The sequence below is a fragment of the Nematostella vectensis genome, chromosome 1, assembly GCF_932526225.1.
Source record: "Nematostella vectensis chromosome 1, jaNemVect1.1, whole genome shotgun sequence".
Lineage (NCBI taxonomy): Eukaryota > Metazoa > Cnidaria > Anthozoa > Actiniaria > Edwardsiidae > Nematostella > Nematostella vectensis.
Window position 1 is genome coordinate 13,417,418 of NC_064034.1, and position 14,507 is coordinate 13,431,924.

General features: G+C 40.9%; 1 protein-coding gene across 1 annotated transcript; it reads left to right on the top strand.

Moving 5' to 3' along the window:
• The first annotated feature begins 73 nt into the window (after positions 1-73).
• LOC5515913 (nucleolar complex protein 4 homolog B-like) lies at positions 74-8,219 on the top strand. The gene is made up of 2 exons (XM_001635984.3): positions 74-1,518; positions 5,156-8,219. Exons 1-2 carry the CDS (start codon positions 280-282, stop codon positions 5,498-5,500), a joined length of 1,584 nt encoding a protein of 527 aa, XP_001636034.3. The 5' UTR covers positions 74-279; the 3' UTR covers positions 5,501-8,219.
• The last annotated feature ends 6,288 nt before the right edge of the window (positions 8,220-14,507 follow it).

The window sequence follows — 14,507 nt, forward strand, 5'->3', positions numbered from 1 at the left end:
ACAGCTACCCCGCGGTATTTCTTCCAAAGCATGCACTGCGATCTAACAAAACGCAACTTCAGTATTTTTTAATCCAAATTATATTAGTCATATCCTGAATATTCGAATCGTATAGGGTACTCCATAGACTTAGCACTTCTTTGCAAGTATTTCCTTGCATTGAACAAGTTACAGTTCTTTGAGTTTGAATAATTTATCGTTTTATTTCACGGGCTACCTTTGGAATACTGAAGCAGCGTTGTTTGTATTCAGCGGTTCGTAAGCAGAGCACATGGCAAGATGGCGGACTCGAAGACGAACAAGACAATTTCTGATATAAAAAGAGAAATCAAAGAGAAAACACAGCTTATTTTAGAGACTGCGACAAATGCCAACCTCTTAGTGGATGTGATCGAGCTTTCAGATACAGACCGAAGCGATGTGCTGCTTTGTTTTATCAAATCAGTACACAAGATTTTTAGCAAACTGTTGAAGGAGAACAAACTGTTCGCAAACAAAAAATCAGAAACAGATAATGAAGAAACTACAGAGGATCCAGATGACGTGTTTGCGACCTGGTTAAATGATAAATACATCGTTGTCGTTAGAAAACTCCTGGAATGCATGCATAAAACAGATCAAAGTGTAAAGGAACTGGCACTATGCACTTTAATGAAATTTGTGATTGCAGAATCAAAAGCTAAAGCCCGGGCGAACAAGAACCCGACATTTGTAAATAGCTTTTTCAGGAAGATATTTGATGGCTTGGTTAATCCCAATCACAATATGGCTGAGCTGATTGCAAGATTTGAGGAGTACTTAGAATATGATGATGTTCGGTTTTATGTATTGAAAAACTTGAAGAGATCCATAGAGACTTTAGACGATCCCAAACAAGCAACCAAATGCTTTATAGCAAATGCACATGCCATGCTCACATTAGTGAAAATGCCGAGTTCTGAGGATGAGCTTAGCAATTTTCTGCTCTGTGAATCCCCATCTGAGCCCAACAGCAAAGATTCAAAGCTGCAAGGCCCTAAGTCTCTGAAAGCACACAAGAAAGTGTTTGGCTCAGCTTGGCTTGGACTTACCAGTCTACCACTGACACAGGATACCCATAAGAAAGTGTTGCTGAGCCTACATAATAATGTCATACCACACATGAATGATCCAAAACTCTTGATGGACTATCTCACAGACTCTTACAATATTGGTGGGGCCATTAGTCTTCTAGCATTGAATGGGCTGTTCATTTTAATCCACAAGCACAACTTGGACTACCCTGAGTTTTATAAGAAGCTATATGGCTTGCTCCAGCCTGGCATTTTCCATGCTAAATATTTGTCACGATTTTTCCACCTGTTGGATCTCTTCCTGTCATCTACTCACCTACCTGCCTACCTAGTGGCCGCCTTCCTTAAAAGGCTGTCAGGTTTGGCGTTGTCTGCTCCCCCGTCCTGTGTAATGCTGGTGGTGACTTTTGTTGCAAATATGCTGAAGAGACACCCAAGCTGCCAAGTCCTGATCCACAGAAAGAAGGTAAGTACATTTGTACACAGATAACACTCACTGTAAATGCTTGTTTTTGTGCTTTATTTTCAATTTTTTTCAAATTAAAGTTAGAATAAAATTTGAGCAAAAAAATAACAAATTCATCAAACAGTAAAACATGAGGAGCCCCAGCCGGCCTGAAATGGTTTTGCACACCTATTTTAGGCGTGCAAAAATACACCTTAGCGGGCGATTAGTGGTCAAAAGGTGTATAAAATCTGTCAGCACGCGCGGGGTCGTATAACACAACTACTGCTTATATCTTTCAACGTCACGGATCCTGGAGTACGATTTGTGTTCCTAACTCCAAACTCGCCACGTTTCGCTCATGGACAGAGACACTCGGAATTCGGCTGTTCTGAGAGGGGACGAGTAAAGCCTTTTTGTGAAATGTTTTCAATAAAATTGCCTTAAAACTTAGAACATGCCTTAATTTTATTGACAACATTTCACCAAAAACGTTTTACTCGTCCCCTCTCAGAACAGCCGAATCCCGAGCTACGAACAAGAGCAACCATTGCCTGGGCTACCTGTGCTCCTTCCCAGCGCAGTCAAGCGTAACTTATCGTCCAACGGCATCGGTCAAGGATGCTTGTGGCTACTTTCTTGTTTTAAAATATGGCTAGCGACAAGGGAAAATAGTTTAGCTCGGATGTCTTGCCACATATCGAATGTAAGTGTACCCTGGCATAGGTCTGCGAGATAAAAATATTTTGTTTGTTGTTTTTTCCTCTCGAATTTCGACGGTATTTGAGTGCTACTGAAAATGGCGCCTCCAACCTTGTTTCTTTCCTTAGTAGGGGGAGAGAAGTCATAAATTCTGTTAAGAAACCCCCCCCCCAAATCGTGCATTACCAGTGAATTTGACAACAACAAGGCATCTTCTTAGTTTTAAGGCAATTTTATTGACAACATTTCACACAAATAACGCTTTACTCGTCCCCTCTCAGAACAGCCGAATTCCGAGCTACGAACAAGCAACCATTGCCTGGGCTACCTGTGGTTACCAAACAACAACTATACGAGTACCGAACGGACAACTTCCGAGACCAAATAAAATCGCCAGCTGCGCAAAAAGCATACAAGCTGAATTTTTTTCTTACAAATTTATATCTGTCCAGGTTACACATTCTTTCTAACCTTTCCTCTAAGGTCTCTAAGTGATGGTCTTTTTCTAGCAGAAAAATTTGTAGCGTCCTTTATAAAAACCCAATTGAAGAGAAGTAGTTGTCATAAATCCCACTGAAAACACATCAATGGCGTTGGTATTCTTGCTGCCAGGGACTCGAACTTCTGGGCTGTATATTCGGCGGTCGAAAGCTTCTCTCATGATGGAGCTTCAGAGTGCTTGCGGCAGCTTTTCCCGAAGTCGATGATAACAGGGCAGTTTTGCCCTTCCCGCTCCGTTATTGGATTTGATGTCATTGTGGAGATTTCCTTTGTGATGTATATAGTCAACCGTATTGCAGATCTTTTGAAACACTGCATTGAGCTGTTGTTTTGAAAGTAGAGAAAATGAAATAAGTACAGTACGGTTTTTACATATACCTTGATTGGCTATTATTTTGGATAACTTCATCACATCTCATTTGCAGGTTTTAAATCATAGCAATTATGTTTCAGATGAAGTATTCAAGGCATGCCGCCCAAAACTACAGTGAAAACATAAAGCACATTACACAACCTCCTATATGAAAAAAAATATATCCAGCAATATGTTTCAGATGAAGTCTTCAAGGCGTGCCGCCCAAAACAACAGTGAAAACACAAAGCACATTACACAACCTCCTATATGAAAAAAAAATATATATTCAGCAATATGTTTCATATGAAGTCTTCAAGGCGTGCCGCCCAAAACAAGAGTGAAAACACAAAGCACATTACACAACCTCCTATATGAAAAAAATATATATTCAGCAATAGGTTTCAGATGAAGTCTTCAACGCGTGCCGCCCAAAACAACAGTGAAAACATAAAGCACATTACACAACCTCCTATATGAAAAAAATATTTATTCAGCAATAGGCTTCAGATGAAGTCTTCAACGCGTGCCGCCCAAAACAACAGTGAAAACACAAAGCACATTACACAACCTCCTATATGAAAAAAATATTTATTCAGCAATAGGTTTCAGATGAAGTTTTCAACGCGTGCCGCCCAAAACAACAGTGAAAACATAAAGCACATAACACAACCTCCTATATGAAAAAAATATTTATTCAGCAATATGTTTCAGATGAAGTCTTCAAGGCGTGCCGCCCAAAACAACAGAGAGAACATAAAGCACATTACACAACCTCCTATATGAAAAAAATATATCCAGAAATATGTTTCAGATGAAGTCTTCAAGGCGTGCCGCCCAAAACAAAATACAAAAATATAATTATTACAAACAAAAACATAAATATAATTATTAAGGTTAAGTTATTATTTGTCAGCTGATTGCTACAATACCAAACTCTTGTCCGCCAAATTTCCCTCTAGCTTTTCGATCTTTACCGAATGCGATTCCACTTTCGTTCTTCATGCTGTGCCAGTGTTTTCGAGCATGAGTTGGAATAAACGTGGTTGATCTCCTTGTCGATTCCCGGCAGTACGTTAAGAAGTCTGAAAGAATCCCTACTTGCTGAAATCTCCCCGATTACTCCAAACGCTTAAAGGACGTAGACATCTTCCGTTCTAGCCCTGTTCCAGGCAACGCAATCTGCTTAAAACCATTTGATCGGGGCTGAATCGCCGGCAAGCGTCCTCTCACATCCTTCGGCGCTATCTTATAGCTTCGGCTGGGATGCTTCAAAGAACCTCATATTGACAAATTTTCGTGGTCGTAAACGGCATAAGTCAATATTAAGTGCGTACCATCTTTTGTTTGGGTCAATCCTCAGTGAAATCACCTCAAATTACATCATGAAATCGGAAAGGAGGTCTTAGCCGACGAGTCAAATGTTGTAGACTGAATCAATAGAGCGCGCGCTTTGATTCATATTTGGCGCTATGTTCTACCATATTCCCATATATAGCATAATCCAATATTTATATAGGCCAAGTGTCGACAGAAAATACACACTGTACACACATGGCACCAATCAAGCATCCCCGCTGGTACCGTTTTCTCCCCTCTGGGGCTCCTCATGATAAACAAGAAAAACTCCAACAAATAGTATAGTACCATCTTTGGTTGTTTGATAATAGAAACTTTATATTGGTGCTACAGTACAAGCCTTGTGTTCGGTCATCTTTACATTTCTGGGGAGTGGATGTGCACTTATTTGATTGGAGACGCTAATTTGAAGCAAGGCCTTTATTTGAATCTGGGCGCAAAAAACCAGCATTAACAGTATTTTAACCATGATGTTAGTTAAACCCTCAAAAATTTTAACCCCACAACATTACCCAAATTCATTTTTGTTTGAGGCAAACTTGCTTGACACTAAGGTACTGTATCTGGATTCGGTCCTATCTCTGATAAAGGCAGTACTGCAGAAATGGTATGACTAGAAAGACTACAGACAAGCTGTAGAAAAACTACAGTAGATGGTCTGGTAGATAGGCATGGTGTAGACTAGAGAAATGTTTTTTTTTCTCTGTTTTCATTTTATGTATAATATATGTGTAAACCCAACAGGCTGGTCCCCTATTCCTGACTGAAAACTCTGATACACTTGCAAGTGAAGACCCATTCCTCTCCGAAGAGGAAGACCCAGCTAAGTGCAATGCCTTGCAAAGCTCACTTTGGGAGCTAAAGTCTCTCCAGCAACACTACTACCCTGAGGTTTCACCTCTTGTGGAATCCCTCCAGAAACCCCTTGGCAAGGAAGAGGCTGACCTGGGGAAGTATTTTGATGTGGGTTATGCAGATTTGTTTGACAAACAGTGCACTAATGTTACACCAAAGAATGCTGTCCTGGAATTCCAGCCCCCAAATGGAATTTTCAGAAAATACTTCCAAGAACTATGGAACGTAGAGTGAAAACAGCTTTTTAGGGAGAAATTCTATTTCACCATCCATAGAAACTTTTGCATGGTCTATACTGCTTTGTGAAATGGTACAGTGGTTGAGTATATTTTGTAATAAAGATGGTGTCTTTTGGATCCCACCTTACAGTGTGATGCATGTTACCATGGCCACCTTGATTGATAGGGAAAATGTAACAGGGACAAAATTTATTTTTGAGCCTTCACCTTCTCAAGTCTGCATTTGCATTTAATTTTATTATATTTATGTTTTACTGCAAACCATCGCAACAGTTTTTTTACAAATTGACACATGTTACTGCACCATCCTAAAAATGTGTAGAAAGGCTGTCAGGTTGCAAGGCAATTACTAGAGCCAATCATTGGGAAGGTAATACTCAAGACACACACAATCATGCCACTTCAAAATAAATGTATCAATCAGAGACCAGCTTTCCATTGCACTCAGACTGGAAAAATTTCCTTAAGATATTTCTTGTAACCACAGTATCGTGCTTTACTAAAAATACGATTAAAAAACTAACAAAAACTAAAATAGCCTTATCGTGGTAACTAGTTAAAACTGCAAACACGAACTGTAGGATTGTGCCTTCTAGTGAATCGCTACATTTTGAATTAAAAGAAAACATAAAAATCTTTTGATATTAAAATCACGTAACCCTTTTGCAAATGTTTTAAGTCGTTCGTTCCCGGCGTTCTCGGGGGCATTAGTACCTCATAAGAAACCATGATGCCTTGCGGGCTATGAAAAAGCGAATTGTCGGACCAAGGTTATTGTAAAGTTAAATTCAAATTTAGCGCTGGGAACGTAATTTTAATGATAATGATTATTAGTCTTCATCTTCATTAATAACAGCACGACTATATTACTATTTTCCTTCCTAATTAGTAGCTACTGTAAAATTATTATTGAAAAAAATGCATATGCTCATACCTAGGAAAATGTTAAGAGTATTTCTGATAAATTTAATAAATGGCTTGATAGTAAACCATGGCGTTAACATAATAACCCTTGCCTCCGACTTATGTAATTATCAAGGTGCTGCCAGAAAATACTTTTCTCGCCGATAACAGTTTCATTAGCGGAAGGGATGGGTCAGGAATTCTTCGCTGTTATGTCATTAGTTTAGTGTCGCTTTCAGTTCAATCAAAAGGCACTCTAACAGGAAGGTGCCGCAAATGTCAGTAGTCACTTTGTGTGAATCTGCAAGACCCTTGTTATGGCTTTGTTGCTTGGATATTGCTACAAGAATGCAATTCTTGTCCTGCGATTTGTCTTGTAATTACATTCATCTTTAACTTGTCACTCAGCTACTTGCGCTAGTAATTTCTAGAGCGTGTCTGTGTTTATTTAACGTCTAGGTTGAGCACTTGCAAGCGATAGATTTGTCCATTAGAATCAGATGAAAATCTATTTAGCGTGTCTTTGTTGAATACTTTGAGTGTCTCTAGGATAAAAAAATCCAGGCAATGTGACTATTTTTTCCAGCGAGTTCTAGTGATGTCAGAAACTCAGTTAATGCATACCGTTCACGCAATCTCCTCGCTTCGCTAAGCAGCTTTTGAATACCTACTAAAACTGTCCAATCAAAGTCGCATTAAGAAGCCCAGCATCAAGATAATAGGAGACAAAGCAGCTTCGTACTTACTCCTGCTAGTGACGTGAATTTGCGTGTGAAACCTAGGAATCAATCTGTCATCGAGTGCTGTCAAACACTTGATCAGAATACCGATTGAAGAGAGCAAGACACTCGAAGGGCATCACATACGACTGGAAAAAAAACTACCTGAACAAATAGCGGCACACCAGCCATGGGGAACGCCAGATCGGCGAAATTTAACATAGAGAGGGAGGAAACTAGAAAAACTAGCACGAGGCAAAAGACGAGAATTGAACGGTATTCGCAAAGCGAGCCTTACGATCCAGTACGGTCTCGCATACCGAGTGTGTACGCGGAGAGCTCGTCGAGTGAAGTGTCCAAGGATTCGGATGTTCTTTCTACGTACTCGACTAAAGATTCAGCAGCCACAAGTCGCACTGAGACCATCAAATCCAGACTCTCTATGGACTTAATCGAGCCTGACAACCCGGCAAGGAGAAGCATGTACTCGAGTCGAGCTGCAGACTCCTTCTTTGACGAGATTTTTGCGCAAATTGAACAAGAAGTTGAGAAGTCGCCGCGCTCTCCAACAAGACATAGCGCCCGGAGTACCCCGATGACCACGCCGAAATCGCGCTTTGGGAACTCTACGTTTAATTAAACGGCAGTACTGACGATAGAGAGCTGTGCTTTCTTGAAATATGAATTAAAGGCGATGGAGACGAAGAGAGAGAATGAGAGTGATAGTCCAAACGATAGCAGGGATAGGACACATCCGGCATGAAATACTCTTAAGTGGAAGAATGCGATTGTCACATTTGTGGAACGATTCTATTTCACGGATATAAAGGGCAGCTACACGTACCCTGGTAAAGGAACTAGTGTCTTGTTTTGTCCCCTTATTAATTTTAACAAGGACTGCAGAATTAACTCTGACTGACCAAGCTAAAGACGAGAGCACACAGAAATGGACTGCAAGTGTTTGCTTTTAAGATCAATATAAATACATCGACTTAACATTAACCACTGCATTATACTTTTCTTGTTGTGTTATGAGTCGAGGATGTTTGTACATAGAGACATTATACAAAATAAACAAGAACAGTATGTTAACCTATGATTCTCCATTGTGTTCGGCTATTTCTAAAAAAACGGATTCCATACCCAGGAATCTTTTTATTCTTTTAAAAGCACGTCATTAAAAACGGAAATAGGTGCATTCAATAATTATTGAGTGGAGGCTCATAGCTCTAGGCTACAGTCATGCCGCCGGTTTGGTCGTACCAATAGACGTATCCTTGCGGAATTGAAATCACCTTAATATATAAATAGATATTTCGCAATAGCATTTAGTCGCTGGCCGTTTTCCGAAAACGCATCCCTATACCTTGATAATATCCTATAACTTTCCTATAACTTTAAATAATATCAAAGATAGGCTGTGGTGAAAGGGGCGGACCATTAGACATTTTAGGGGGGCATGCGCATTTTCAGCAGCTGTGTGCGATTTTCCCCGGCTAACCCCATTATCTTTTGTTAGTCGGTATTTCAGATTTTTCCCCCCAATTTTGAAGCCTGCTCGATTTTTCTATAGGATTTGTGCACCCCTTAAAGTATCTAAAGGTCTGTCCCCAATGAATTGCTTGTGTGTGTGGTCGCTGTTGGGACAGAGATCCACAACAGTGCCTTTTGTCCAAAAATTCTAAAGGACGATGGGAGGGACCAGAAGACTAATGTCTACAACGACAACATTTCATTTCTCAAAAAGCATATTTTATTGATGCAAAATGCAACACCCCGTTACGAATACAAAGCATAATATCTTATAAAATAGCATCGAGGTCAACCTCGGAAAGGGCTTTCCTGATGGCCCCAGGATAAAGAAGAATCATGTCGCTATCACATTTCCTACATCCTCTTCTGGTCTATTGAAAACTTCTATCGTTGCCCTAATGTGGTTCCCACGGACACTTCTGAAGGAACCAAGATATAGTTTTATTAGCCTCATGTTAGCCTCAATGTTGATTCAAATTTGGTTATGCCAAGACTTGCTCTTTAATTCGCTTTATCACTCACTTATCGTTCAAATGCGATGAAGACAACAACACTTCAGATTAATCGCGAATAGGCGCTTTGTTCAGATCGTAGTTAAGATTTTTGCGGGACTCTCAGCTTGCTTATATAAACGAGAGCAAAGGACACAGTTTACCTTTTTGCATAGTTTTACATCTGGAAAGCTGAATGGGTCATACAATTCGTAGATAAAAAGAGAATTCGAGTCGGAAATAAAATGTAAATCACAAAATGGTTTTGCGATTTTTCTGAGGATTAGCTATGGGTATCACTCACAACCCTCATCAACACGCACCGCGCTATTACAGACTGAATGTTGTGTACCGCCGGTTGTAATCAATATGTTCACAAATGCGTCTTTGCCTGGCGCCAAAGATCTAAATTCCACCTTATCATAGCTTATTACGAGGGGCTTGCTGTGTCGGAATTACGAAAAAGAGGTCCCGACATGTGTTGTCCTAAGTTTGATCTATTTTTATTAGATCCCTGTGCCTTTTGACGGTTATATAGGGAACAAGCCCGGGGGTTATTAGTAACCCAGCACTTTTATTAGCCATGTTTGCGGCGGCGAGTCGCCGGGCTGGCGGGGACACGACAGTATGCTAGTAACTAGCCCACATGCTCAACTATGCTATAATCCGACATGGATCTAATCGTTGTCTTGCGCTTTATTTGCAGTCGTATTGGTTGATATTGTGCCTTTAATTTGATTTAAAAAATTGGGGAAAAATTTTGATCACTGTAACTCTCTACTCAGCCCTCATTCAATAAGCCCTCTGCACCCCTTGTACGTTTCACATGTGAAACGTAAGAGTAGAATTTAAGAATACCGGCCTAAAATAATTACACATAAATTGAAAATTCCGTTTTTCGAAATTCGAACAACCCCTCCCCCTACCCTCCTTTTTTTGTAATACCATTTTAACGGCCAGTTCTGTATGATCGACAGTAAGCGTGCCTGGGTATCACAGAATTGACCCCCCCCCCCCCCCCCCAGATAGACAAAAAGGGGATCCGGAATCCAGGCACAAACACAGGGGGGTGCAGGGTGCGCGCGCACCCCCCTTGGCAGCCAAGAAGTGGGCCATTACTTATTAAGGAATCGTCAAATACTATTCTTCTAACAAGAAAAAGAAACCCCCAACCCCCAGCACGCTTCCGTTATGCGCCTGGAATATGGATAGAATGCATCTTATCGCGAAGGTCACCACTATGGCCGTGAACATTCATTAAAACAAGTTCATTGATGTGTACCTTTTTTAAACAAGGTTGCTCTCGATATCCCATATGGCGTAAGAAATGTGGCGATAGCCTAATTTTCAGACGCGTACGAAAAATGGTCACCGCCCCTTCTGGCGAGTGTCACGGCATCACGACATCGATATGATATTGTGTGACATGTGTCTCACTCAAGTGTGTGCGATGTGTCATCCAGTCAGAAACTCTTTTCCGAAAGCTGCAACGCGCAAACCAAAATAAAGTCCATCATATTGTCATATGGATTGGCGATAATCGGGTGATATCTATGACCACAGTAGCCATAACAAACGTTTATATACCTACCATCATGGCATAGAGTTGAGTAGTTTGTTTTTAATTGCAAATGAGTTGTAGATTAATGCACATTTCGCGCCTCACAAGCACAAACAATGAAAACATATTAACCAAACAATCCCAATGTTCCCTGTTTCTGGAGTCTTAGCATAGTTTCCTTGATACAGACGTGAAATCGAATATCCAGCTGAATTTTCACAAAAAAAGCAGGTAAGTCTGTTAATACCCTAATAAGTATTCCCAACTGCAAATTGCGGAAGCTGAGAGAATTCTAGTATCATCCGCAACCATGTATTCGGCGTTCAAGCTGTAGTATTATTAGTTATATCACGTTTGCCGTGCAGCAGGGCACCGTCAGTAGGTATAATAGTATAATAGTATAATACGTAAAGACGTTTGTGCTGTGACATGCTTATTCAAGTTGTACTTTGTTACTCTCTGTTTGGACTTGTCTAAGATGATTGCACTCGGTAACCAAAGAAATATGTTCTTTTATTCCAGCAGAGAAGTTTGAGATGTATGGGTTTCTTCAACCGTGAATTAACCGTATTAACAGCTTGGACGTCTACAATACGTCACCTTCGATCGATACGAGTCCCGGTGAGTTTTAAATGCAATGGTATCGTTTCTCTCCCATAGCATTTCGTGATTGTACTTCGTGCTAACTTAAGCAATAGGACTAATGGGACTTAGAGATCTAAATCTTTTGATTGACTGCATTATTAGTCTATTTAATGTAGGTTGGTTTGAACATGCGAATCACACAAACTCTATCGAATCTACGTGTAAACATGGAGGATGTAAATATACAATCGTGACATCAGAGTGCGGTGAAATGACCAGCATCATTTTGACATTTTTACATCGCCCTCTGCCGATTCGACTTCAGAAATTTGGTTAATATAGCTGCGGGGCGATAAATATTATACAGATAATAGAGTCGGTGAAGCATGGAATATCCTTATTTATCTTGAGCGGTATATACTAACACCTTGTTCATAGTCAATACAGCCTATGAAACAGTTCACAAAACCCCAAATGCTAATCTGGCTCCTTATCCCCAGTTTAGAAAGTTTACCAAAGTGATCAACATTGTAATAATTTGTTGTAATCAATTGCGAATTTTTCTATTAACCAGTAGCTCTTCCATCTTGCGTAAATTAATTATTTTTGACATGCATTGACCTAAAAATAAAAGTGATAAAAGCGTCGAATTCATCAGCTACCATATCTATGTTAAACTCTGCTACTATAAAAGTGTATTAAGTCCTTTGAAAGAAACACGGGAAGCTAAACACTAGACGATAGATTTGCCATCCATCTTTGATCAGAAAATCATGTCAAATAGTAGAGTGACATCCATCAGAAATGTTGAGTCGAGTTGAGCTAGTAATGATAAAATATGGATCGTGACCTGGCTTGTTAGCAGACTATTTATTCTTGTTGATTGCTTCAGATAATTAAACCATTCTCGGTTTGCCGCATTTTTTAGTCATTTCTATCATTAATATATTTTTAGTTCGGTAAAGCTATTTGATATTTAACAAATTAATCGATGTGTCTGACAACAGTATTAAAAGCAAGCCGAGACAAAGTTATGCAGATCAAAACAACCTTACACGTTTATAGTATCGTTTGCAAAAGAGGACAACACTATAATATCAAATGCTGGTGACCCTCTTAGCAAGTTAAAAACTTTTGATCATGTTTTGGGAAGGTTGACATGATAGTCTTAGACACGAAGCAGACATATTTTATCATGTAGAAACACGCGTGTTGTAACCACTAGTAATGTAGGTATGTCATCATGTAGACTCGCGCGTGCTGTAACCCTGAGTAATGTAGGCATATTATCATGAAGACACGCGCGTGTTGTAACCCTGAGAAATGTAGGTATGTTATCGTGTAGACACGCGCGTGCTGTAACCATGAGTAATGTAGGCATATTATCATGAAGACACGCGCGTGTTGTAACCCTGAGAAATGTAGGTATGTTATCATGTAGACACGCGCGTGTTGTAACCCTGAGTAATGTAGGCATATTATCATGAAGACTCGCGCGTGTTGTAACCCTGAGAAATGTAGGTATGATTTCGTGTAGACACGCGCGTGCTGTAACCCTGAGTAATGTAGGCGTATTATCATGAAGACACGCGCGTGTTGTAACCCTGAGAAATGTAGGTATGTCATCATGTAGAAACGCGCGTGTTGTAACCCTGAGTAATGTAGGCATGTTATCATGTAGACACGCGCGTGTTGTAACCACGAGTAATGGAGGTATGTTATCATGTAGACACGCGCGTGTTGTAACCCTGAGTAATGAAATGAACGTTAATCCTGTATTCAAGAAAGGAAAGAAGTCTGAGATACCCGACTACACACCAATTTCTATCCTTCCTATTGTTAGCAAGGTATGCGAGAGATGTGTTCTAAACCATCTTATAACTCATTTGCGTGAACTGCTATCGTCCCTTCAGCATGGTTTCATCAGTGGCAGGTCCTGCGTTCCGTGAACTGCTATTGTCCCTTCAGCATGGTTTCATCAGTGGCAAGTCCTGCGTTGCGTGAACTGCTATCGTCCCTTCAGCACGGTTTCATCAGTGGCAGGTCCTGCGTTGCGTGAACTGCTATCGTCCCTTCAGCACGGTTTCATCAGTGGCAGGTCCTGCGTTGCGTGAACTGCTATCGTCCCTTCAGCACGGTTTCATCAGTGACAGGTCCTGCGTTGCGTGAACTGCTATCGTCCCTTCAGCATGGTTTCATCAGTGGCAAGTCCTGCGTTGCGTGAACTGCTATCGTCCCTTCAGCACGGTTTCATCAGTGGCAGGTCCTGCGTTGCGTGAACTGCTATCGTCCCTTCAGCACGGTTTCATCAGTGGCAGGTCCAGCGTTGCGTGAACTGCTATCGTCCCTTCAGCATGGTTTCATCAGTGGCAGGTCCTGCGTTGCGTGAACTGCTATCGTCCCTTCAGCACGGTTTCATCAGTGGCAGGTCCTGCGTTGCGTGAACTGCTATCGTCCCTTCAGCATGGTTTCATCAGTGGCAGGTCCTGCGTAACACAGTTACTTACAGCCCTTCATGATCTGGGAGAGGCGCTGGATGCTGGGAAAGAAACAGATGTTGTGTACTTGGACTTCTCAAAGGCCCTTGACTCTGTGCCTCACCGCAAACTCCTCCATAAGCTGTCTCTGTTCGGGATCAGTGGGCCCTTGCTACACTGGTTCTCTGACTACCTCACAACAAGATCTCAGAGGGTTCTGGTAGACGGTGCTTTTTCCAACCTGTCCCGAGTTCATTCTGGTGTGCCTCAGGTATTCTACTCGGGCCGTTCCTCTTCTAGTTGTACGTGAACGACCTTCCCGATGTGGTGAGCCCTGGCAGCAGCATCGCCTTATTCGCTGATGACGCAAAGTGCTCTCGTCAAATAAATGGCCCATCCGGGACCTGGACAGTCTTCTTAGCTGCAAAGGATATTTACACTCGCCTTGACTTGAGTCGTCAAGAACGTTGTTTTTAATACTCATCTACATGCCGGAAAAGGGACACTTGTGGTGTGTTTTTCTTGCTGCTCCTATGCAGTTTACCGTCACTACAAGCACTAGCCTTCACTTTGCCTTGAATTGAATTTTTTTTTATAAGTTACATAAAATCCGCAAGAAACCTCTTAATCAAAGCTAATACTGATTCAATCACACGTTATCTATGTTAATTCTGCTCAGTGTACATTTAGTAAAGAAATCACTGCTCTTGTTTTATTTGGATTTAAGTTTCGC

Coding starts and splice junctions, on each gene's coding strand:
- LOC5515913 (XM_001635984.3), top strand. CDS start 280: ATGGCGGACTCGAAGACGAACAAGACAATTTCTGATATAAAAAGAGAA. Junction 1,519..5,155: donor TCCTGATCCACAGAAAGAAG/GTAAGTACATTT, acceptor TAAACCCAACAG/GCTGGTCCCCTATTCCTGAC.